The sequence below is a fragment of the Xiphophorus couchianus genome, chromosome 7, assembly GCF_001444195.1.
Source record: "Xiphophorus couchianus chromosome 7, X_couchianus-1.0, whole genome shotgun sequence".
NCBI classification, from domain to species: domain Eukaryota; kingdom Metazoa; phylum Chordata; class Actinopteri; order Cyprinodontiformes; family Poeciliidae; genus Xiphophorus; species Xiphophorus couchianus.
The window spans coordinates 21,663,084-21,690,114 of record NC_040234.1 but is presented as its reverse complement, the minus strand read 5'-3'; the positions used below and the strand labels follow the sequence as shown (position 1 = coordinate 21,690,114).

The window sequence follows — 27,031 nt, the reverse complement described above, 5'->3', positions numbered from 1 at the left end:
TGTGGTTGTACTTACTTTGAAGTTAAAGGCAAAAAGTGTGGTTTATTGAAATTCAATTTAAGTTGATCCCAAAGGGAAATTAAATGTAATAAATATTTCATTTATTTCCATTGGAAGAATTTTTTTTTCTTCAAAGCTGAGTGTCATCATCATAGATGTGGTATTCTACATTTAGACATAAAAAGTGGTCCGAGAATGGCTCCCAGAGGAACACCATGACAGAATTTCATCTGCCCAGATTTATAATGAACAAATAACACAGTTGTCTCTGTCTTTAGCACATTCCCAGTGTATTTATAATATGATCAGCTAATTCAAACACAGCACTAACATCGAGTAAAACCAAGATAGAGTTTCTAGAAGCATTGACATTAGCAGCTATATAATTTAAAATGTAACTTAAAGAAGTAAATCTGCTTAGAAATGGCCTTTTAAACGATTTCTGTCAGAAACTTTACTTTTTAAGAAAGCATCTTTTCTTTATAAAAGGTTTCAAGAACATCAGCCACATTTCTGTACACCATAAATCCATAATCCTAATTAAAAAATTATGAGAAGCTCTTAACTAGAAAACACCAGTCCACACGGATTTCAAGCTTGGGCAAATTGTGTTTATTGTGTCAGTAAAGGACTTTAAGTAGCAGTAAAGGAAAACATAAAGCATGCACTTTGGTGTGTCTTCGGAGGAAAAATACAGTACGACACAGGCGTCTTTCCATAAAACATAATCTAGTTGACACATGGTACAACATGGCAAATAAAACTACACCCTGGAGTATTTATAGTGCTGCTGAAGATCTGCCTAACAACAACCAGTCCATTGGGTGCTTCTGCATAAAACAACTGTGGAATGTTTTTTTTTTTTTTTACTAGTGAATCAAAATACGAAGAGCAAAGCCTTGCAAGGTAAAATACGACGGATAAATAATTATTTTGAAACAGAAGGCTGCTGCTTTGTTTTGCAAAGCAAGTCTGAGCTGAGGAAGTAGTTAAGAGGATCGCTTTCATTCACTGGATTTACAGGCAAAAGCTCTTAACATCGAACATGACTCTCACATCCGGTCTCTGCACATACCACAAGTTGCAACACGCGCACGCAGACCCATGTGGCAGCAGTTGCTGCAACTTAAATCCTGTCACAGCGACACCTGATGTGTCCAGCACTTGTTTTCAACAGAACTGATTTTTACAAGTGGAGGTTCAGATGTTGGAGTGGACTGCACAGTCACAGGTTTTCTGCTTTAGCATTATGTATCGACTAATTAAGAGTGGGTAAAAAATTGGGGATTTATTTCATTACTATAATATTTGTGATATTATTTTCATCATCAAGTTCATTTGTATCGCACTTTTCAGCAACAAAGCATTTTTCATTACCGAATAAGAATTAGGTCACTGAATGTCCATTATGTATGACTTAATAACCAAGAATAATTAATATTAAGAAACGCTTGATAACATGTTAATCAAGTATTTATACATTTCTTAATTTATAAATTAATAATTAAATATTTCTTACTTTTTTCTACAATAACAACTGTCATTATGTCTCTGTGAGTATAAAACTAAGAGCTGTTGACATGTTATATGAAAAATTAAAATTAATACTGCAACGTGTCATCTAAAATACTGCATTCAATCCAGATGCATGTTAGACAAAATCATTATCTGGAGCACAAATTCTCATTACATGGTCATTTTACCTTTCAAACTTAATACACATTTAGTTTAGTAAAACGCCTGTAACGGTTTATTGTGTTGTGTGTTAACATTTAATAAAACATATTTCTTTAGCTTGTTTTAGGTTTATGTATTGTTATTATTCTAACAGGAGGCGATTTTGGCTTCAGGTAACAGATTAAACAACCTGTCAGAACAGCTTTTCAGTCTTATTTCCACGTCTCTCTAGTTTATTAAATATAGAACATATAATGTAAATCGCAGTGAAACAAGTGAATGTATAAAGACAGAATTTATGCAAGAAGACACTTGACGAGCAAAGCTAAACCAGTTTAAGGAGGATGAAATCAAGGCACTTTGCAGGTGTGGGGCTACAGGTGAGGGGGTCATGGGGTCGGCCACCTCCGGGTTTCATCTCCTTCAGCTGCTTGACCGTCGGTTCACTTCCGTGCAGCAGCTTCGGACAGCTTCTTCAGCCGCTTTTTCAGCTCCAACGGGAACTTCTCGTAGCACTTCTTACACACCGGCTTCATGTCGAACTCCACAAACTTGTTCCTGCGGGTTGAAAACATAACCAGTTGAAGTCCCTGTAGCAATAAAGCATCTAGTGGTAGAAAAACGTTGGTGGGTTTTGGCTGCTTTTTTGGCACATTCAGTAAATCTTTTGGCAAGCAATGGAATTATTGTAAAGAATTAATAAATGATAATTAAATCTTTTCATTAAAACAAGTTTTTTTCTCGTAAAATTACGTCTTTAATTCTATGACTTTTTTTGTTTTTGTAATTCAACAAAAAATAATGTAGCCTGGCTCTGATATTCCATCGTTCAACACACATGATTGAAATAAAAACCACTTTTTGACAATATTTTCTGTCATTTAAAATTGATTTTTTAGTAAAGAAAGTTAGGGAAAATTATTTTAAATCAGATATTGGATCTAGTCTGAAAAAAAGGGGGATTTTATTTTTAAGCCACATCGCCTAGCCCTAGCACCTACAGAACATACACAGAAAAAAACTAAATCTAAGAGAAAACTAACTTATAGGTAACTTTTTAGCAAGACTTAGGAGCTTGTTTTAAGTCAAAATTTCTTAATATTGATGAAAAAGTACAATTTTCCCATGTAATAAGTGAAATAATCTGCCAATCTACTCAATATTAAGAAATTGTTGACTTAAAACAAGCTCCTTTATGTTACTGAAACGTGTAGTCTTATTTCAGGTGTGCTAAGATATTTTCACTAGCAACTAGACCAAAAATACATGGCAACATTTTGTGTTTTAAGATTAGCAGTCTTCATTGCTTCCTCAAAATCATTCTCCTCCTTTTCTCAAAGGTGACATTATGCTTCCTTTAACAGGTTAGCATTGGTTAATGAGCTTCACAAAACATGTTTATTACATCTTTTGAACAAAATATTTTATAATAATGATACTTTAGTCTGAACAGTTCTGCCTATTCTGAGCTCCTTTCAGAACCAACTGCCAAATGTACTAGAGTTCCGCTCGGGTTGCTAGGTGACGGGCTGGACTGATCTGGGGTTGCTAGAGAACGGAATGTGATTTAACAAACAGTAGGATTTTTGAAACAATTAATTTTCTAGAAACTAAAAGGCAATAAATGATCAAAAAAACGGTGGGGTGGTTTTCAGGCACTTGGATTGATTTTTTCCAGCTTTTGTTTTCACTCAGCCGTTCCTACAGTATTTACGCTATCTGGACGGGGTCACGCATAGCAACAAGAGGAAGCTTTAGATTTGCTCAGATGATGGCAGAAAGCTGCCGGATGTGATTAAGGATTTACTCCTAACACCAGACAAACCGGGGAACCAGGAAACAAAGCATTCCCTTCAGCCTGCAACTGATTCTGATTCTGTTAGCACAGCAAGTTCTGGTCCAAATGCTGATCTTCATTTCCTGCTTAGAGGCGGTCACGTGCGGGAAAAACATTTCAGTATTACGTCACTCAACTAAGCCAAATTTCTGCTTCAATAAGTGTTAGAGAGGTTTTAGGGTTAAATATGGCGGGAAAAGCAGAAAACTGAAGGAAGATCAAAACTGACCAAAGGAGGAACAGCTGCCAGGAGGACAGAGAGCAAGAGAGTATCAAAGACACATGGGTATGAGTGGTTTCTTCTTCTTCTCTTTTGAGTCACGTTCACGCTTGGCCAGCCGACGTCTCAAATCGTCTGGGAGTCTTTCGAAGCAGTGTTTGCACACAGGCTTCAAATCCACCTCAACAAATTTATCCCTGACAGAGCAGGGATGATAGAGAGATGAACGGCAGACAAAGCAGTTCAGGAGGAAAAAGAAATGTTTGGAGACAGCAGAGAGGACAAAGAGAAATAAGCAACAGGAGAGATGGAAGAAAAGACAACAGACAGATTAGAAATCAGTAAAGATAAGACTGAAAATAATGATTCAAAGCAGCAAAATAAGTCTCAGTGGCAAGACTGACAACTGAAGAGCATGCAAAGAAGAAAACCCCTGGCGTAAATCATGAACTTATATTTATATTAATGTCAAAAAGTACAAATGCAACCAGGGAGGGTCACATCAGGATGGAAAACAGTGCTCCAAAGTCAAATTAAATAAAACAATAATACTGGTTTGAAAGCTCATTCTTCATTTATTGCTACAAATAATAAATAAAACATAGTTATAAATGTACAGAAATATGGTGAAGATTATTGTTAACATAGGTGAATCTGAATAACTTGGAAGAAATGTCATTAAATATATTACAATTAAGAAATTCCATTAAATGAGTGAAAATTATATAGATTACTTATGGAGCATTTAAACATTAAAAGCATTTAATTCTGTTATATTTTGGTGATCATGGCTTATAGTGGAATACTAAATGTTTAGTTTCTTAGACAAATTTGATATTGTATTAAAAAAATCGAAATACTTTTTTAAAAAAAACTGACACTTTAAGGTTTTTTTGTTTAATCTTAAAAGCAAACTGTCTATATTTTTTTCCCACAATTTTGGCTTAATTGCTACTCTGAATAGGTTGTTCTTTTAGCTTGTTTTTGAATCTCTGTAATCCAGTTAATTATTAATCAATTGATAAATTAGTTACTATTTCAATAATTGATTTATCACAATTAATACAATTAATTGTTTCAACCCTGCTAGAAATGTATAATTTGTGTGCAATGACACATAAGGGTGTCACTTTTTGAAGCAGATAAAAATGATTTAACTTGATGATAATTTAAATTCAATGAGATGCGGTTTATTTCCTGTTCTGATCATTAATCAGTGATTAACAGCTGTATAAACCTCTGAACAAAGAGCATCTGAACGGTTTGTGTGTCGATAAAACGTGTAACTTACTTGAGAGTGAGCTTGGTGTTGCAGGTGGAGCAGGCGAAGCAGTTGACACACCAGGCCTTGTTGAGGGCAGACACCACTGGAAATAAACAGTCACAGAGGGCAGATTATAAACACATTCTTCTGATTTACTGCACAAACTATAACTAATTTGATCAAACACATCGATTCAGAATGACAGTGTTAAAGAGAATTTCCTCACCATCTCCCTCGATGACACGATTGCAGTGATAGCAAACGTCTCCAAAAAGCTAAGAGGCAGAAACAGAAGATTAGCAACGTAGCAAAATGTTTGTTTTTTTATTTTGTCATGGTTCACCCAACATGCTGTTTTCATAAAACTTAAAAACAAAAAAGGGTGCTGGATTACAATGCATCTGAAAGCATAAACCCAAGAAATTACAGTTACATTAAACTTCAATTATTGATGATAAAATGGCAGAATCAGATTAGTTTTAATTTCAGATTTATTATTGGTTCAATTCTTATGATTATTTTAGAAAGCTATGGCTTAGAAAAGTTGATGATTGTATCCCAAAACACCCACATGTTAAAAATTCACTTTTTCAGTTTAAAAAGTTCTCAGTTCTTATAATAGGTTTAATTTGACCTAGTTATAGTGTGTTTGTTACCTGGTTGTTTATAGTTGTTACCTGGTTATAGTGTGTTTGTTACCTGGTTGTTTATAGTTGTTACCTGGTTGTTTATAGAGCGTTTGTTACCTGGTTATAGTGTGTTTGTTACCTGGTTGTTTATAGTTGTTACCTGGTTATAGTGTGTTTGTTACCTGGTTGTTTATAGTTGTTACCTGGTTGTTTATAGTGTGTTTGTTACCTGGTTATAGTGTGTTTGTTACCTGGTTGTTTATAGTTGTTACATGGTTGTTTGTGTTTGTTACCTGGTTATAGTGTGTTTGTTACCTGGTTGTTTATAGTTGTTACATGATTGTTTGTGTTTGTTACCTGGTTGTTTATAGTTGTTATATGGTTGTTTGTGTTTGTTACCTGGTTGTTTGTGTTTGTTACCTGGTTGTAGTGTGTTTGTTACCTGGTTGTGTTTGTTACCTGGTTTAGTGTGTTTGTTACCTGGTTGTGTTTGTCACCTGGTTGTTTGTGTTTGTTACCTGGTTTAGTGTGTTTGTTACCTGGTTGTGTTTGTTACCTGGTTGTTTGTGTTTGTTACCTGGTTATAGTGTGTTTGTTACCTGGTTGTGTTTGTTACCTGGTTGTTTGTGTTTGTTACCTGGTTGTAATGCGTCTCACAGTAAGCCAGGCCCTTGCGCTCGTAGTGACGGTGACCCAGGAAGGGTTTCTCACACTTAGCACACACAAAATGCTGCAAGCACAACCCAAGGCCAGCACACATGGTTAGTGCATAAATCAGTCAGTGACATCATCACACTCATCAGTACATTATTATTATGTTACACTATGAGGCCAAAAAACAACAACGTTCATTCCAGATGTGCTGCTGATGCATCCGCACAGGGACTGGAGAAATATTATTAATAGAAGTTGTAAATTGTTCTTTCAAAATGAGAAAATCACCTACGATTTAAAATATTCTGCTGACTAATAAATTGTGAATAAATAAACTAGGAAAAAGAAAAACTTAACAGTACCTAGGAAGATAGTAAAATAAAAACAACAAAAGCAACAAATACATTAAAAATCTATTTTGTACAAGATATTTATATCTACATTTGCTTTATTTGAAACATTCTCCATATTAGTTTTGATTTACCGTTTTAGTTAAGACCCATAACAGTTTTAAAGTTGTACAATTTATCTTTGTGAGCAATACTTTGGTATAAAGCATTTTTTCCTTAGTGACTTATTCGTCAATGAATTATCCCTCTAACAATAAACCTCCAATTAAATCTTTAAAAAGTGCCTAAGTTATAAAAAGTAGACAATATTAGTCAGCTTTTTATTCTTTACAACAAATATGAACCAGTATGTTTTCCTAAAATATAAATGTGCAATAAATCACATGTGACCTTTATGTCACTGCATGTGAGCTCTATAAAGTTGTGCAATGAAAATACAAAAGAACATATTCTGTATTTCTGTATTTATTTTGTATTTAAAAATCACACAGATTTTTAGGTTTCAATTTAATTTAAATTTATAATTTATCTGTAAGTACTTTATTAATATACAGTTGTTTATATTGTTTTAGATATTTTGATATTTACTGGGGCATATTTGTTTACTGCGATGGTTGTAACAAGTAAATTTCCCCACTGTGGGATTAATAAAGTACTATTCTATTCTATCTACAGTAAACCCTGCATGAAGGCTGGTTAATTTCAGTCAGGCAGGGAGACGGGCAGCATTCAACACTCAAACAGGTGCACAGCCCCTCCCTCACCATGTCAAAGTGTCTCTCACAATAGGCACGGCCGCCTCGTTCGTAAAATGGGTGGCCCTGAAACGGGCGCTCACACACAGTACACACATGATGCTAAACATTGAGGAAAACAGAGAAACGGACTGTGAATGTGAAAAACTGGGAAAAAGAATTAAGTTGATTAATTTTTCATGACAGACGCTTAAAGCCTACAGACATAAATCTGTTTTTAATAAGTATTGACTTCGTAGTACAATGTGAATGATTCTCCAACTTCTATATTACTACTAGGGATGCAAACAATTAATCGAGTTACAATTAATTGTCAATTAATCGTTTAATAGATTAAAATGACTTCCAGTTGATTAAGTAAAAGCGTTCGCTCAGACCTTCTTTTAGTGTCGTAGTTTGGCGGCCATCCAGCAGAAGGCGCCAGTGGTCATTCTTAAACCTAATTATTAACCATATGGAATTAAAGATGGCAGCTATTCCAAAACAGGAAAGAGAAACAGTCCGGTTTGGGATGCAAAATGCAACTTTTGCGGTTTTGTTTTGAAATATAAACACATGACAAGCTCTTTAAGTGTAGTTTTAATAACACGGATTCAGCAGAGCTGCATGGCGGAGCAAAGATGGCACATTAGGGCCATTGTAGATAGAAACAAAAGAAAGAGGAATAAATTTCAACAAAAACTCAGAAAAGTTTTGATTAAGTCTGCATACTTTCTAGAAAAAAGGTGGACATTTCCACAGCTTTTAAAGTAGAAAGTGTTTAACTTTTCAGAAATTTCATTCATCGAGCAAAGTTTTAACTTTCCTTCAAGAGCAACCACAAATTGCACTTCTGTATGAACATCCGTTCATATTTTATACTTTTGATCTTATTTTTCCTTTCAGCAACTTAAGAGATTAGTGTTTTGTTGTATTTTATAAATATGTCCAAGTTTAATAATGTGACAGAGCAAAATTTCCTGTTTATTTAGTCACTATTTAATACATTGGACACAAAATAATGTTAAAATTTAATGTTTTCCTCTTCAAACTCAGTACATTATGAAAAATGAAGCCCTTCAGGTTATGGAAAGACGATCAGCTCTTTTCATACAAGACAAAATTGAAGCTTATCAATTAATCGTAAGTCGACTGACAAGACCAGTTTAGATTAACTCGTTAATCAATAATTTGCATCCCTATTTGCTACCTGTTGAATTTTTAGGTGGAATAATTCTTTAAAATTCGCACCTCGACGTGCCACTGCTTGCCCATGGCGTTGACCACGCGGCCCTCGATGGGTCTCCTGCAGGCCCCGCAGATTGGGACGCCCATCTTGTCATGGCAGGGCAGACAGTAGAGCTCGCCTTTCAGCTCCCTAGCATCCGCTGTCAGCTCCTTACTGCAGAGATTTCAAACAATTCAGGAGGTTTAATGGCATTAAACCTCAGCTGAACTGACATAGTAATGCAATTTCTATTACAGAAAAAAAATATTGACATAAATTGTAAGGAATAGTCACATTTATGTTCAAAAAAGTAGAATATTTATCAAGATTTTCAACTATTTTCTGGTACTTGGGTGCACATTATTTATGCCTACAAAGACAGTTGCCTAACCTTTCCACTAGATGGTAGTATCGAGGTTTTAGTCAATCAATTGAGATTTTCTTCAAAATATATTTTTAGAAAAACGAAGCAAATATTTATGACACTAACCCTAAAATCTTGGTTAATATCCTCTAACATTTGTATTTAAATGCTAAAACTTTGACATTTGCCTGCATGCATGAGAAATTTCAATGAAATTCACATTAATTGTCTCTTGCATCATGCAGCCCTGTCACTTATTTTTGCTTGTGACTGTGTGTTTACCCGCAGTTGGTGCAGTTGAAGTGATCTGGGTGATAGGGGTCGTTCTTGAAAAGCAGCGGCTGCTCGTCAATGATGGCGTGACACTTCTGACAGACATATTTTCCCAGTCCACGGGCTTTCTCCTTGTTGTGACAGGGGCGACACAGATGCCTACAGACAGAAGAAAAATAGAGGGGCGATTTTGATTAGAAACTCAGTCTCTTGTGGAATGAATAAGATTGAAAACTTTCATTTCTGAAGGTTATTTGACGTACAGAGCGATATCAGATGAAAGTCAGGGGCCATTTCAAGCAGAACAGTCAGTACTGGATACAAAACCAGTAATAAAGTAACAACTTCTTACACCAATGTTTTATACAGTTAATAGCCACTAAAAGTTAATAGCACATTAAAGTCATTCTATTAATGTGGTGGAGGACATTAAGGATTAATTAGACTATTTTTTGGAGCACATAATAGTCTCATCTTAAGATCATCTAAGATCAGCTTAAAACACAGTTTCTGTTTATAAAGAGTTGAGCATCCAGAAGGTATAAACAGTATAATATTCAAAGCAATCAGCACCTATTATTAAAAACTACCAATACATTTAGGGGGTGTTTATTCTATAATTAGCTCTAATCTTCCAGCATAGGTTACTTTTTTAAAACAAACTATACATAGTTCCCACACGCATGCGCAATGCACAGCGGACATATGGCTTCTAGACCAACAAAAAGAAAATATATGGACACTTTTGACCAATGTGCAAGAGAAAGATACATGAACAAAATCGCTGCTGCCGGGATTGACCGGTATGAGACAGAGAAGGAAAATATATCAGACGATGTGGACAAGCTGCCGATCTAGTTAACTACTTCGTTATAGCTTTTCTGACCATGGATGAGTTTCGCAGCCTGAAGTTCACGAACGCATACAAACAATGTTTAAACGGATTTGTAAAGGACTTACGAAGTCTTCGTGTGAATAACAAAGTTCTGTTGACAGGCAGAGTATGTATAAAATAGTAACATACACGTAGGCTACACGTACGTGTTAGCTAGCAGCTAAAAGCTACATTAGCTAAGCTAATTTTGCTAGTTCGGCAGTAAGTACTACAGTAAACATGACTGATATTTTTCTTAATATTACACAGAGGTGGAGTACTCACAAACTGTGTTCGAGTCATAGTTGTCATGTACTTATATTATTTGTATAAGTTAAGAACGAGGCGAAAGCTAGCTCTAAGTTGTGGCTTGTTTATTGTTGTCATAGCAACTTCATGGCAACTGCCAGCAAAGACAAAGTTCACCGTGTGACGTGACATGAGCACTAACTTTATGTCAGTTAAAATAAACTGATTAAATCAATTACTTACTGAACTGAGTACAGGACTGATTTTCAACACCTTTATTCTCTTGCTCACCATATGAATCAAAATGTAAATATCAATAACCATTATTTTAGCAACAGTAGAAAGAATTATAGCTTTTCTGATTTTTTAAAATAAAAAGTTAACTTGTGTTATAAGGTTTAGGTAAATTCTCTTGTTTAAATACAGAGGTATTTTTATGGGAGCATTCGCACCCACCAAGCTAAATATACACTAAATATGAGAGTTAGTGACTGAACTAACACTGACCGTCCGGCATTTTTAACAAATCCAACATCTGCGAGAACGGCCTGGCAAAGGTCACAGCAGAAACACTCGGGGTGCCAGCTGTTGTTCATCGCCTTGATCACACGGCCAATGATGAACTCACCTGAGAGGAGAACAAACGTTTACAGAAACAACAGCAATGAAGCGATTTGGCTCTTAAAATCCAGGTCCGTTCTCATTTGGTTCTGTACAAGAAGAAAGGTTTATGCTCACCACACTGATGGCAACAAGGAGCGAACAGCATCTGGAAGTCATGTTCGCAGTACTTCCTGCCTTCAAACTGTCAAAACAAATATATTACTGGTGTTATAATTCAAAAGTTTCTCACTAACTCCGGCATAAAGTGTTGAAGTGTATTTTAAACAGGCAACAAAATGGTTACATTAAATATTTTTAACACATATATATATACAGTATATACTATATACTATATATATATATATATATATATATATATATATATATATATATATATATATATGCATTTTAACATGTTAAAAGTTATTGATGTTTGCTCATGATGGAATGCAAATATATAGTCAGATATGGATATAGACAATGTTGAATATACATGGGGTTTAAGCGATATTTAATCACAAAATAGTGATATAAAATACAAATAGTGGGGATAATTACAGAGAAAAAGTGAATAATTTCACAGCAAAACATCTGAACATGAAGAAGGAAATGATTAGTTTGATCTTTGTCATTAGATTAACTGCAACTGTGGATGTTTCCTGGATGTCATTTTATCTCTGTGTACTTATAGCAACATGAACAGTAAGGGAAGGAAAAACTGATCTCCTTGTCTTTGATGTGTATTGATTATTGATCAGGTTGTGTGGTTCGCATTAGAGGCCTTGTGTTGTTCGGGGAATCTGAGAAACATCTGGCCTTGTTTCAACATCTGTGCAGAAATAGTTTATTGGAAAAGCAGCTGTTAATAATTCAACACTGTTTAAAGGTTGTGATCACTTGGTTTACTTCTCAGCCTATCAGGTGAAAACTAAGCATTGGTTTATATTTGCTGCAGAACATTTGTGTGCCAAAGAGTTTTCCACATGTTGTTTTATACTAACTGCACATATTATCATATTTTTTTTTAAATTACGAGAGCAAAGCAACAATATTATGTCAGTAAAGTAACAATAATACCAGAGAAAGTTTTCAAATTACTAGAAATAAGTTGTTTTAATGAAAGCAACATTTTGATTACAAAATTCTAACCTCAAAATATGGTCAAAATTCCTCATTTCAGTTTATTATAATTATTATAATTTATCATTTATTTTGTTATAAAATTACCACTTCAAAGTACTACAATTTTATTCTGGTAATATTATGAGTTTATTCTGGTATTATTTCCACGTTGTCATACAACTTCTTTCTTGCATTATTACTACTTTATTCTGGTAATATTGCAACTTTATTCTCATATTATTCTGACTTTATTCTTGTATTACTACAACTCTTTTTCCTGTATTTTTATGACTTTATTCCGGTAATATTCTGAGTTTATTGTTGTATTATTTCGACTTACGGGGGAATTACTTTATTCTTGTTATATTCTGACTTTTTTAAATGTAATATCATGACTTTATTTGAATGGTTAATTTTTTTCTCTTAACCTGGCATTAATACTCCTTCGTATAACACATTGTGATTAAAACAATCCAAAATATTTCAATAGTAGCCAATGATAACCTACATAAACACAAAAAGCAGTTTCAAAATGATTATTTCATTGATTAAGGAAAAAGGGGTATTCAAGTTTCACATTTTAGTTTATGAAGAGTGACTTTGCAGAGTTTATGAAAGCTTAAAAATCATTCAATGTGGAAGAAAACTGGTCCAGTTATTCTAAACACAAAACCAGTAATTGCGTTTAGTGTAAAATTGATTTTTTTCACATGACTTTCTTTACCTTAATGGGGATAAATCATGCAAAATTCACATTTTGCTTATTTTTATACATCCATTTGGGTTTCTACTGCTTCTAAAAACAACCCAAGTGCTTAAAAAACACACAGTCATTAATTGGCAATAAGTTAATGTTTTTTTTTGTGTCTGGAAAATGAGCCGTTTCAAAAACCTTTAGAATGCATCATCATAAATCAGCAGGCACTGCCAGTTACCTAGCAACCCGAGCAAAGCCCAGCCTGTTACCTAGCAACCCAAAACCATTTGGCTGGCTGATTTTGCTCTACAACAGCTGCTGGAAAAGGCAAAGTGTTTGATTGTTGATTTTACCATCCAGAAACCACTTGCTACATTTTTCTTGGTTGTCCAGGAGGCCCCACTTCTGCTTTTCAAATATGTACAGTTGTATAATTGCACATCTGTTACAGACATTTTCAAATGAGAATGTAAACCTTGTCTAAACGAGTGTAAAATGTAACAACATGTTTTGTTTACCCCATAGACCTATTGTAACATATTCAAGGATGAATAATAGGTCACTTTTAAATGAAATTATTTAAAAACTGCTTTTTGTATTTACTTTTATCTGATATTACAATTTGTTAGATGATCTGAAACATTTAAGTGTGACAAAAAAAGCAAAAACATAAATCCATTTAATTTTACAGCTCTATAAAAACACTCATGCAGCGCAGATAGGAAGTGTGCTACACAGCATCTGCTGATTTAGCCTCAGGGAGAGCTTACATCTAAGAGTTATTGCCTCATGCATGTCTTTATTAATTTATCAGGGCATATAAAGTTACCTCATAGAAGAGTCCCTCTGGGAACTGCTGGAAACACTGCGCACAGACGAAGCACTGCTCATGGTAAAGCTCCCCGTTGCTGTTCACTATCTTTTCCGCTGGCGCAAAGCGGCTCTTGCATCGTTCACACATGGCGTTGGCCAGGGCATTGGCCATGTTGCTGAAGACAAACATGAAAAAAAGAAAATCAGGGCAAAATGCACTGAAATCATGCAAAAAGGGCATAATTTTAAATAAAAATGAAGTATTTATATCGGTTTATAGTTTCGGTGTAAGTTGATTTAACCCAGGCATAAAAGTTTGGATAGGACAATAACTTGGGTCACGCCAGAACACATAAAACATTGTTTAAAAAGTTGTTGCCACATTTCCCACAGCACGATAACAGCTGGAAGATTAAACTGAGAGAGACAGGAGAGAGGGAACATGTGATGTAAGAGTTTCCAGGTTTATTTTGGTTCTGGTTCATCAGGGTGGGAGGCTCAGCGAGGAGTAAAACCTGCATGTTGTCCTTCTGGCACAGCAAGAAGCTGCTGCTAATCAAATCTGAGGTATGAGGACAAACATTGGCTTTTAAATTGGATTTAAGATTACATGACAGGGAAGAAACAACATGTGTAGGATTAACGTTGATCAGATAAAATATTTTTATCACAGTAAAATATGTTCGGTAATATATCAACAGGGATGGGTGTAATATTTTCTAACATTTAGAAATAAAAATCTAAAAATCTGACACTCAAGAAACAAGCCCAACAAGTATGAACTCTTATGATTGGAAGTTATGACTCTTTTCAGTCTGTAATAAAACAGAGTGGATGAAGTAGAATGTTAAACTAGAATAAAATAAGTAAGGATTCCAGATCGAAGTCCTGGTATATGCATTTTGTTTTTGCGTATGTATGAACAGGTTTTTCTCTGACATACTGGTTGCTTGTTCTTTTGTTTTTTTAAAAACCTGTTTGAAATAAATAATTAAAAATAGAAATATAAAAACAACTCTGGATGACCGTTGTTCGTTTAAGATTTTTGTTTACATGGCTTTGAATTTACTATCACAATAGTAAATTATACACATATTGTAGATTACAATAGTAATCTACACAAGAACTCTACACAAAACATTAGCTTAATTTCATTAAGCTAATGTTTTTTAGCTAACATGGACTCAGACTCTATGCCTGTAATATAATTCATGACACTAGTTGTGTAACAACGCTGAATGTTCTAAGGAGGTAAAGAGGTGGTAAAATTATATTTAAAAAAATTTTAAATGCCAAAACAGAAAGCAGAAAGATCAACAGATCAAACATAGATAAAACAATAACATGAATCAATGATGATCTTGATGAAGCAAATAAAAAAAACTTTGATTTTATTACTGTAAAAAAGAAAGCAGGCCTTGGATTTTCTCAGTGTTGGGGAGGTTTGTGATTGTCCCAATACAAAAGCAAAATGTTAACAATATGGTTCATCGTTCTGAGAAATCTTTGAGATGTAAATGCTAACCCAGATAGGAGGGATTTTTTTCTGAGTTTGTGTCTCCCATCTAGACGAAAATTTGTATTTTATCTCATGAAAGAAAACAAGGTTTCCAAAGCACAGGAGTGGTTCTTTTATTTGTTTTGCATTTGTCTCCATTAGTTTTGACTCCATTTACTTTAAAATGTGAAAATGTGTGCTGAGTTAAAGACTGAGAAAAAATTGTATAGAATGTAAAAGAAAACTGAAGCTGCAACTGTTTTGGAAAAACTTTAGCCTAGCAGTGCTTTAGCCATGCTCATCTTCTTCTTTTGAATTTTATCGCATTTAATGACAAACCTATCGCCACCTTACCACTGATGTAAAATCAAAACTATTGGAGTTTTTGACTGGAGTCCATCAGGCAATAAAAACGGTTTTTAAAAACATCTGATAATAACATCATAACAGTTACTAATTATCTTCACATCAACAACAGATATTGTGCAATATCACTTATTGCACTGCCTTTGTGCTTTCTCACAGCTCTTTAATGCTAATATGGTTGCCCAAGTAGTTGTTTTGATTACAGCTGCGTAATATTAGGAAATTTTGCAATTGCAATGTCAATCATGAGCACAAAGGGCTGTAAAACCTCATTTCTTATAAGTACTTCCATTAAAAAACAAGAGATGACCTTTGATAATGGTGACATTAAATCTAAATACTTGAACGCTTGTAAGAAGAATAAAAAATCCAGATAGATGTCCCTGCTCTGCAGTTTAATACCCGATAAACTGGATGTAGGTAGAAATATGAAGCAGGGAGAGATGTTGATATGAAAAACACAGAGAAAGGGGAATTGGAGGAACAATCCTGGCTTTCCTGCTTTCTAAAAGGTCAAAATAGCACAGTGTGTGGAGGCAACACACATAAACACACAAGACCACGGAGGATCATCACAACGTGAAACCATCTGGTAATGTTTACTTAGTTATGCTGACTTTATCTCAAAGAAGTCCAACAGCACAATTCATTTGTTCTCATTTCTGGGTTATGCTCTAAACATCAACATGTAAACAACGGCAGCTTTATGAAGCATTTATATCATACACTTTGTATTAATATGGTGTTTAGCTGGCATGCTCTGTAAAAATACCACATTGAGGCAAGATGTGTCCAGTCTGCAGCGGGATTATCACATACACATTTTTCTTCTGGCCCGTTTGGACTGATATCAAACACACTGACAGCCCTGCCCTGTCCGAAGGATTTGTGTGAGGAAGTGATACATCCCTCAGGCATTTCCACCCTCATATCTGCCTTTAACAGCACCCATAGCCAAACTGAACACATTTATATAGCTTGGGAAAGAAAGGCCTTTTCTAAGTAAATTTAATCCAATTTTCCATATCTCTTGGCTTTGTTTTTGTTGGGATCTGCTCAAAAGCTGCTTTCATGAGTCTAAATTAAATTCACACATGAGGTAGAGAAAGAAAGCAAAGAGTTATGTGCTCACAACTCTAAAGACTGGCACCTGGAAAGAGTTTACAAGGTAACAGGAAGTAAAAAGCCTGCTTAGAGCTTTGCTTTGTAACGTATCCATGTGTTTTCTTTTTTGGTTCATGTATTTGTATAAATAATGTGCTGTATCAACAGGAGGAACAAAAAATAGATGAAGCCAGCAAGAAAAAGTATGAGAGAAGCATCTTCTTGAAGCACAAACTTGTTCAGCCTGAATTCCCATATGGCATCAGTATGTCATTCTTTACGCTTTGAACTTTTGATTTGCAGTAAAGTCAGCATATTGTCCAATTGTAATTGCTGCTTTTCTGCTTTGTGAAGACAGTGTGTGTGAACATTTGCTCCTCCAGATTCACATGTCAGCTGAAACGCATTTCCAGGGGTCCAAAAAAAATGTATAAACCAAATACCTTCAGCAGTTAGAAATCATCAGCAGTGGGCTAATAACAGCGCTAACTGTTAGCGCACTTAGCTTCGCCTAAATTAATTTTTCCAGATAAATTCTAAATCTCTGATTTCCTTTGCTGTTTTGTAAATTTTTAATTTAATAAAGGTCAAAATCTGTGTTTTTGATTATTGACTGTAAAAATTATTCTGGTAGTTAGATGTTGATATTCATGCTCTTATTTTGAAGTACGTGGAGCAGTTCTGTTTCCTCACTATTCTTTCTTTTTTTTACACTATTTCAATGACGAAACATACACAACACAATAAAACAAAATATAAACATAAATACAATAGAGTATAATATATAAATTAAAAATTAAATGTAATGTTTAATTTATTAAACATTACATTTAATGTTTAATAAACATTACATTTAATTTGTTTATTAAAACAAATTAAATGTTTTAGTTTGTTTTAATTAAAACATTTAAACAAATGTTTTTTGTTTAAAACATTTGTTTAATGTTTTAAACAAACATTAAACAGGCAGATATAATTTGAACTGAAGTTAGTGCTTTAGCATTAGCTCCCACTAAATGTGGCTGTAGTTCTTTAGCGTTAGTGCCATTACAGTTTATGATTAGTGCTTTAGGGTTAGCGCAACTAACCTTTAGTTAGCGTGCCTACCTCAGCAAATTATACATTTTTATTTCAGGTACTGTTGTGATGTTGCTAAAAGTGCAAAAAGTAATTTCTTTTCCATCTGTTTAGATAACTATAATTGTTCAGGATGTCAGAACAAACATAACCCAAAATAGTATAAATACTGCTCTTAAAAAAATCTACAACTGCCCACAATTACTGTATATAATCACTTGATCACTCGATGTAACTTCTTCCTCCAAAACTGCAGATAATTGGTTGTTTATATTTTGAGCTACCCTCATTACATCACAAATGACCCAGTTTTACAATGCCATGCATTTTGTAGTAGTTTGTGAGAAATATATATTGTTAAAAGCACAGTAGTTCGTTTTTCTAATGAGGTCTTGGATTTATTGCGTCACAGACTCTAAGTATCAGTAGGGGAATATTATGTTTTGCTGTAGGATGGAGCGGTGCACTCTAAAAAGCAGATGGCATAGTGAGAAAAGAACATTTTATGAGAATATTGAGGCAGGAAAACAATCATTTTAAGCACAGCAAACTTCCTTATTGCAACTGAGGTGTCAACAATATACATAGCATTAACTTGAATAACTGTACTTATGGTTTCTAACGTGATGTAATAATATGGGCAACTGACTTGGACTACTTTATAAATAAGTATCATAACAGAAAATGGCACGCTGTAAAAATATGCTAGTTGTCTTGTTGCTTTGACTCAGTTAAGTTGTAGTAACTTTAATTGTCAAGTTCAAAACACTTAATAAAAGCTATTCCTTTAATTGTCTTTAGAAATTATATTAAACTAGTAAAGAGGAATTTTACAAAAGTTTTTACACTACATCAAGTTGACTTACAATAAAAAAATTTATTTTTATAACTTAACTCATTTTTAAGTTAAGTCATCGTTGTAATGGTAGTTTTTTTTATTTTTTTTTTTTTACTGCAGCCAGGTAAAAATTTATTATTTGTACTACTAGTAAAATTAGTAATATTACCAATTTTCTAACTAATAATACTAATTAAGTGCCTCTTGGTAGTTACCTCACTCATTTTTGAAAATTATCTCCTCAAAAAGCTTTGATCCAAATCCTGCAGGTGACCTAATGCCCATGCTTTCCTACATCAGGTGATAAACTCAGACAGCTTAGAAATACAGTATGTATATTTAGCTCTGCTGTCTCTCAAGCACACATATTTTGAATGCCAACTGGCATATGCCATTTTGTATAACAACTCCCCACCTGCTTGGCACGAAAATAGTCCTCCCTGTGCGTTCTCTCCTGTAGCATTCACAGGCATCTCTGCACAAACAGCAGCTTGAGCTAATCAGACTGTCCGCTTCAGCTCCACGGAGGAATTCCTCACATTCTGTAACACTGCAGTCAGATCACACTTAAGCTAATAACGTGACGGCAAATATGACCTCAACATTCTTTACCTTCTAAATATATTAAAATGTTGGATTTAATGTAATACCAATTGAGGTTTTTCATCAGCAATAAGAAAGAGTTACTACTTCTCATATTAATCCACATTAGCAGTTTAAAATACAACTTTCACCACCAGATTTGTTGCATTTCTGTGCCAATTTTCAACCAGTACTTACAAGCGAGCATAAAAGTCACAGAACTCTCTATAGACTTTGACATCACTCTTCCGCCTCTGAGTCTTGGACACCGGGAGCTCAGCCTCGCCCTCATCCCCAGCCTGAAGCCTCTGGTGATAGCCGTTCATCTCTCCGTGGCGGATGTGGTCCGGGGCTTCGCCATCCTCAGGTATGGAAGGTGGCACGGCGCGCCCGTTCATTTCCACGCTCATCTCTGGCAGATTGAGCCTTGTGCTCAGGGTAAAATCCTCTGTGATTGTTGGAAGTGTTGGAGCCGTAACTCACGCAGCGGGAGGGAGAACCGAGGTGCCGATCAAACTGTGCTGGGAAATCTCTCCCCCTCTCTCTCTACTTGTCTCAAACACACTGACTCCGTCACTGATGGACTCAACACTCCCTCGTTCTCTCATTCCCCCTGTTGCTCTCTTATTCACACACCCACACTATCAGCCTCCCCTCCTGTCACTCGGTGGCTATTCTTGGGCAGGATACTGAAATAAAGAGCCCACCCTGACTGACGCTTGTGCTGACAGAGGTCACTGTGTCACAATGATGCACACAAACACGTGTCCTCGTTTCATTTTTCAACCGTTTCCTCAACTGATTCAAGTTTTGGTGTTTAGCAGCTGGAGCTTGGGGTAAACAAGTGAGACACTAACGCAAGAGCAACAGGCCAAACTAATCACTACGACTGTTTCATTATCTGGTTGACATCACAGAGCAAAACAAAACTGCAGAAAGTGTTTCGGGCTGCGAGCCGGATAACGTCAATCAAGCTCACCATTCTGATTTAGATGGAAAACTTTAAATAACTTTGGTAACACTTATGAAGGACTGACATGAAACTGGCATAAACATAACATAACACCTGTCATGAATATTAATGAGTTCTTATGAATGTTTACGGCTGTTGTCATGAAGTGTCTTTCGGTAAATAATGACATTTTCTATGCATAAATGTATAAAAGTTGATTAAAAGAGTCAACATTTAGCTTATAAACTGTGGAGTACTTATTACTTTAGACCAACATTTAGATTTATACTTTTAATATTGGAACTAGACATAGAGAAACTCCTGTTAGTTTACAAATCTAGAACAAACTTAGAAAGTAACGTCTACTTAACGACTCAGAACAAGAATCAAACATAGAGAACCAACATTTAGCTTTATATCATACACATCTAGAACCAATATTTAGTTTTATCAGAACAAGAATCCAGAGAAACCCTTACTAGTTTATAAATTATGGATTACTTATTTTTATTCTTATTAAACATAGAGAACCAATATGTCCCTTTACCTTCTTGTCTTTCTTTGGGTTTTGTTGTTTTGTTTGTATTACCTTCTAATTCATGTAAAGCACTTTGAATTGCCTTGTTGCTGAAAATGTGGTATATAAATAAAATTACCTTCAACTGTAATTATTTATCGAATGACACTTCATGATGACAATATTCATAAAGACTCTTCCATGTTTGTGAAAGAGCCAGCAAATAAAGTGTTACCGTTACTTTTAAAATAAATAGTGATAAAATAGTAGATTTTTCATTTTGACAAGAGACCAGTCGACATTGATCCTAAATCCAGTTTAAATGCACCATATCTAAGAGAAAAATCTTTGTGGCAAGAGCACTCTTCAGTGTGGAAGTCGGTGTTGAATGAAGAAGACTCAAAGCTTGCTACAGTAAAGTCATAAGATTCACAGCAGGGTGTAAGAAGTTCCTAAAAAGGTTAGTGTATTTTCTAGTTCTCCTCACACTCAAACCTTGTCTCTGCTTGGCTCAAATCCAAGCTTACAAACCTCTCTGCTTGCTTGAGAATCATTTTCTGCTCACTTGGAATAATAGAGCACTGTTGCCTGGCAACCATTCAGCCAATAGAATTAAAGCATTGTACGGGGCGTGTTTGTTTCCTTCTACTGGGTGTGCCTGTGTGGCTCCTATCGAAGGTTTGAGAAACCACAGTGAATATTTGAAAGAGAGCAGAAGTTTTGAGTACAAGAATTACACGTTTTGAGAAGAAAGACACGAAGCCCTGCTTTAAACTGAAAATGTGAGCAAAAGTATTAAAAATTTTGTGAACAAAAGTGATGAAATCCTGTTTTCAGACTGAAAATGTGTGCTCTTGGATTATGACAGAAAAAATTCCCCCATACAATATCTCTTTCTAATAATATAAAAGAGGCAGCTTTAGTGTAAATTGTATTTATTACACAAGTTTAGCCGAACCTTATATTTTTGTTTTGTCATTATTCAGACAAATTGCTGTTGCACAAGCACCAGGATATTCAAAACAGTTCAACATGTGACCTGTTTGGCTGCAATGCTCTCACTGAGTAGCACCTATTTAGATCAGTTTTAATTGTAAACTTCAACTTCATGTTCACCTTTCTAATAGCAACTTAACCTCATGCTTAATGTGCTTAGTTATGAGCTGTTTATTTCCAGAGTCAGCGCCGGTTCAGCTTGAATACAAGTCTAAACCCCAACAGGGAAACTATTTGGATCAATTATAAAATATTCTAATCCTTCAAAATCCCACAAAGCTCTAAGCATCGGCATTCCTGTAAACCCTAAAATCTGGGTAGATAGACAGCTCTTTATGCGGTTGTGCTCAACTTTCTCCACTAATTAACGACCACTTTGCAAAACATGAAAACAACTCCAGGCCAGATCCGGAAATACTCTCCAGCGAGACAAACAAGCTCGACGCTCAAATGGAGAAGAAACAGCCAACAAGATTTTACAGCAGAACGAAGGATTTATTAACGAAAGCTGGTGTTTACATCATAATGTCCAAACCCAGAATGTGAGTGTGTGTCCAGCTGAGACGTATCTCTGCGTATCTTTATGACTCCATTCTACAAATAGATGTTCATTGGAGCCTCAACTCCAAACTAGGTGATGGCAGCTGCTGTTTTGTGTATATATGTCAGATTGTATACACAGATTTGTTGACCCGTCTCTATCGAAAGGGGTCAACAAACTATTTTTTCAGCTAAAATGCTGAATTATTAAATATTTACAATTTCAGACAATTTCCTCTCATTTATGTCAGTAATACTTTAATCCCAGAAGAAAATTTAATGTTTTACTCATATTTTCTTTAAAGAGTTGTAGCTCCTATCGCTGTATGCATTACAGCAAATCTGAAGAAACCTCTGACTGAAGACTGCTGATGTCTAGCAGTTTGATGAAGAGGATGCTCAGATTATCTGTAATGTTTCAATAATATCCAGAGGTTCCTCTTTATCACATTATTTATCCTTTTAAGTCATTGTTGTTGATGCTGCCACAGCAGCACAAGGTGGCAGAACACATTCTTGCACCTCTGATATTTGTCTTTATTCAGAGAAAATTTATTAAAAAAACAACTTACATATACTCATCATATATTCAACACTTGTTTGTTTAGTTTATTTCAAAACACCAAAATTTTGTGTTGTATTAAAAAAAAATTGGCTGCTTTATTAAAAAGTTCCTTTTGGTTACAGTTTGATTCAATATTGATTTGATTTAATATCACTTAAAATAGTTTGACACTGATTTAGTAATAAATAGTATTAGGGCTGCAGTTGATTACTTTAGTAATCAATCATTCTATCGTTTTTTTCTAGTGATTAATCAAGTAATTGGATAGAAAATAACATTCTGCAGATTTTTTATGTAACCACTTAAAAAATAAACAAATAATTCAATAACTTTAAAAAAAAATAAGACAGTAAGCATCTTATTAACTTAATATAACATAGCAAAGGACACATCTGCAGCTAATAAATACTTAATTAAGCCATTTTCAGTTTAATTTAACATGAATACAGTGTAGGGCTAATCTGCTGACTATTTATTTTCAATTGATCAATTAATAACTGGATAGAAAAATTTGCTTATTAGGAGAATTTTACAGAATTTGATCCAGGTAAACCTAAAACTATCACACTGGAGGAGCTTTTGGTTGAGCAGATTTACAAACAAAGAAGGATCTTTTTTTTAATCTAAAATGCAAAATGTATATATTTTTTTGTACAGTTTTGGGTTAATTACTGCTTTGAGTGTGTTATTTTTCAGCAAATTGCATATTTTAGAATCTGTATACTCCAATTAATGATTAATCGATTACTAACTTAGTTCATTATTTCTATTAATCTGATTAATTGTTTCATCTATAAATATTATGCAAGTAATTTATTGGATTATCTATCAATAATTTTATGTATTACCCTTTTTTAATGTTTCCTACAGCCATTGTGGTTACTGAAAATAAAACAGTAGCACAATAACACTTGCGCTCAATAAACCTGAAGTAAAGTGTATGTAAATGTAAATAATTCTCCTTTTCTTATGAAAATTGAGATAACATCAGTTTCTAACACATTTAAATGTGGCCATTCTGACCCACACTGGACTAAACATTAAATGGTTTCCTACTGGGAACCAGTGATGACTGACTGGGGTATAATGGGCAGAGGGTGGGTACTTAACAGGAAGCTTGATTTCTGCTCAGTACTCCACCCTAAAGTCCAGCAGGCAGTTATCGGGTGTCCACCCTGCCGTATTGTTCAAGTGGATTTTCTCACATCGGTGCAAGGCCTGTTTACGACTGGGCGAAAAATTACTTTAAATAGGACTATTTTGAAAAGCAGACTGAGCATTCGCCTAAACCAGACTCCCCATGCAGACTTTGTTATTACTTAAATGACTGTTTAGCAAAATGAGAGGGATGAGACCACACAGAAAATGCAGCTATTATTAACATTTGATGTGCTTCCATCCTTCCTCTGAACGCTGCACGCTCTGCCGAAAGTGGAAACAAACCAAAGATATTCATATTAGTCTTTAAGTCCGGGTCCTTTGAAACACGCAAACCGCAAAACAGATTACATGTTGTTGTGACATCCTGCATGGGGTTTCTCAAAGCTCATTTTGTTTCTCTTGGAGTGAGTAACTGTGTTTCCATTCACCATAAAGTTGCGCAAATTGGAATAATGAAAATAAATTTGTTTAATGGAAACACAGCAATTTCGAAAAGGGTTTATGATTTTTGATAAAAAAACGTTTTTGTGCTAGGATGAGATGGTTTTACCAAAACTAGACGTGTTTCCGTAAGAAATTAACTTTTTCGATATTCTGCCAATATTGAAAAATCACAATTTTGCAATCACGGTATTTCCATTAATCCACATATTCACTGTAGGAACATATGGTGAAGTCCATCATACCAAAAGACATTTCTTAGCAAGAACTTGAAGAATTGTAAACAAAGACTTAGAATCCAAATGGTTAGGGGAAGCAATGTGATTATTATTGCTGCTGAGACGAAGACACATGGAGAAAATGTGTTAATATGTTTGTCAACTTTGGCTTAAAAAAGCTCCAGCAACGGTCAAAAACATCTCTGGGGAGTTCCCTCTGCAAGATAGGCTTCTCTCCAAGTCAATGCAGGTCAAAGGTCAGGTCATCCATGTCACATTTTGGGAATGACAGGGAATACCATCAACCAGGATTGTCTTTATTACTAACAAGCAGCGATAGACAGATAATAATGTCATAGAAAAACAGTTTTTCACTTTACTGAAGCAAGTGTGAGCTGAAGATATTTCATGTTTTGTCTTGTTAACTTTGTTTCTGAAGTTCAGGCCTGCAACACTTTACTAAAAAATGTTGGTGCAATAAACTTTTACTACTTCAGAACGCTGCCATTTCTTCTTCAGACATTTCTGATTTAGGAGACATATTTTTTGCAATAATTTTCTTAGACATCCAGTCAATAAAAAAAGCTAAACTAAAGCTGCACAATGTGCCGGACCGCAGGGATCACGACAGTTTCAATGATTGATTGTGAAGCAGGGAGTGGATACAACCAAATGTATTGAAACTTAGTGTAATAACAGGAGCATTACACCCTTTAAAACATGAAATTTAAGTTATTTTTAATTGTTATTGGTAAACCTGTCACGATAACAAATTTTGCTTGACGATAAATTGCCCCAGAAGTGATTGTGATAAATGATACTACTGATGTTTTGAGATTATTTTCAAATAATATAATGTTAATGGCATAATAATGCAAGAACACATTCTCAAAGATTAATAAATCTTAATCCTAATAAACTTTTATCAGTGGAGATGGAAGACATTTTACATTAATCTTTAAGAATAGCAATTGATCAGGTTCCTGAGCCTTTTCAAATAAACACAGTATATAAACTCCAGCCGTATTTTAAGGATTAGTGAAATCAAGTGTGCAACCTAAAATAAACAAAAGCAACATAAAAATCAATATAATCATGGTTTTATGCATTTTGAAGCTCTTTAGAAAAGCTATTTGGTATGAAACCTTCACATATACTGCTGTAATTTCAAACAATCTTTAAAAAAAAATTTAAAAAATAATTTCCTGTCAAAATGCAAGGAGAGAATAGAAAACAAACCAGTTGAAATGCGTCATAAAGCAGCTCTCATCGAAGCTTATCTCATGGCCTAATGGATTTGATCATGCATACAGCGTATTGAAATGTGCAGACTCAAGTCACGGGTCGGTTTTTCTCTGCTGAAGGCTCACAAATCAAACACACCCAGGTCACACACACCTGTTCTCCCAGAGTCAACAGCAGCCATGGCAACACAGACACGAGAACTGCAGGGGCAAAACTTTCCTACCCTTGGCAGAGCATCAAGTACGTTTGCGCTAACACGAGCATGGACAGCTACACGATTGTAAAAAACTGAGCCACATACTGAACCAGTGACTGGGCAAACACAACACATGACTAATGTTTCTATTGTTCTGCACATCGGTCTCAAGGGACCTTTTGACCCGCACCATCAGCGGTCCACTTCTATTTCATTTCCAGGGGAGGAAATCATGTGCATCAGAGGATAACAACATCATGTTAGATTTATTTTATCTTTAATAGTTTACGGACTTTTTAACCTTTAGTTTCTGTTACAGATTAAACTAAAATCAAAAAAAGCTTAAACTGCCTGAATTTATTTTCCCAATAGCAAATCTTGGACATACAGTGCTTTGGAAAAACATTCCTAACGCTGATGAGTTTTTTGTTTTTTTAATATTTTACAGGCAACCTTATCAGTATCGTATGTGGTGGACAAAAACAAAGTATTGCGTAACTGTAAAGGAGAACATTATTGAACAAACAGTATCTTGAAAACCAAGGAGGACAGCAGGCAAGTCAGAGAAGAGCAAAGTTTGACTAGAAAACAATAACATTTGAAAATAGAAGGAGTTTGCCAAAACATCGCCGTCCAGCTAAACCCATAGACCACATGTGTCAAACTGAAGGCCCGGGGGCCAAATCTGGCCCGCCATAGCTTTTTAAGTGGCCCTCTAGACTCCAAATTGGATCCAAGTGACAGGTGCCTCAGCCTTACTTGATCTCAAGTTATAGTCCGTGACCGATACGGCGATTAATAATAAGTCACATTTAACAGCATACATTAAGGCAAATATTGTACAAATTCCTTACAAATACTTCTAAATTAGCACCACAAAATCTGTGATTTTGATTACAAAAAAACCACAAAAATAATCAAAGTCCTTGATGGATCAGTGTGAAAAGATGATTAATATTATTTAATTTAAAGAATCACTTATTGAATGCTGAAACAAAGAGCTATTTATTGATATTTTAACAGTTTAATTAGTTTTATCAATACATTATGCACTGCAAAAAGTGAAATCTTAGTAAGATTAAATATCTTAAATTAAGATTTATGCTCGTTTTTTTCTGACAAGACAATTTTTCTCACCAAGAGGTTT

The 27,031-nt window shown here is 34.9% G+C and overlaps 1 protein-coding gene across 10 annotated transcripts in view; it reads right to left on the bottom strand.

The window, feature by feature from the left end:
- Positions 1-589: 589 nt before the first annotated feature.
- Positions 590-27,031, bottom strand: part of LOC114147845 (LIM and senescent cell antigen-like-containing domain protein 1) — a 38,238-nt gene continuing 11,796 nt past the window's right edge. For 3 of the 10 annotated variants that reach the window (XM_028022538.1, XM_028022542.1, XM_028022536.1), the window contains exons 2-11: positions 13,605-13,764; positions 11,092-11,158; positions 10,861-10,981; positions 9,240-9,389; positions 8,617-8,767; positions 6,265-6,357; positions 5,225-5,273; positions 5,026-5,101; positions 3,744-3,931; positions 590-2,235 (exon numbers count right to left, since the gene is read on the bottom strand). In XM_028022538.1, the coding sequence (XP_027878339.1) occupies positions 3,787-3,931; positions 5,026-5,101; positions 5,225-5,273; positions 6,265-6,357; positions 8,617-8,767; positions 9,240-9,389; positions 10,861-10,981; positions 11,092-11,158; positions 13,605-13,764 (1,012 nt within the window). In that variant the 3' untranslated portion in view covers positions 590-2,235; positions 3,744-3,786. The other 7 variants (XM_028022534.1, XM_028022533.1, XM_028022535.1 and 4 more) reach the window with 7 other exon arrangements.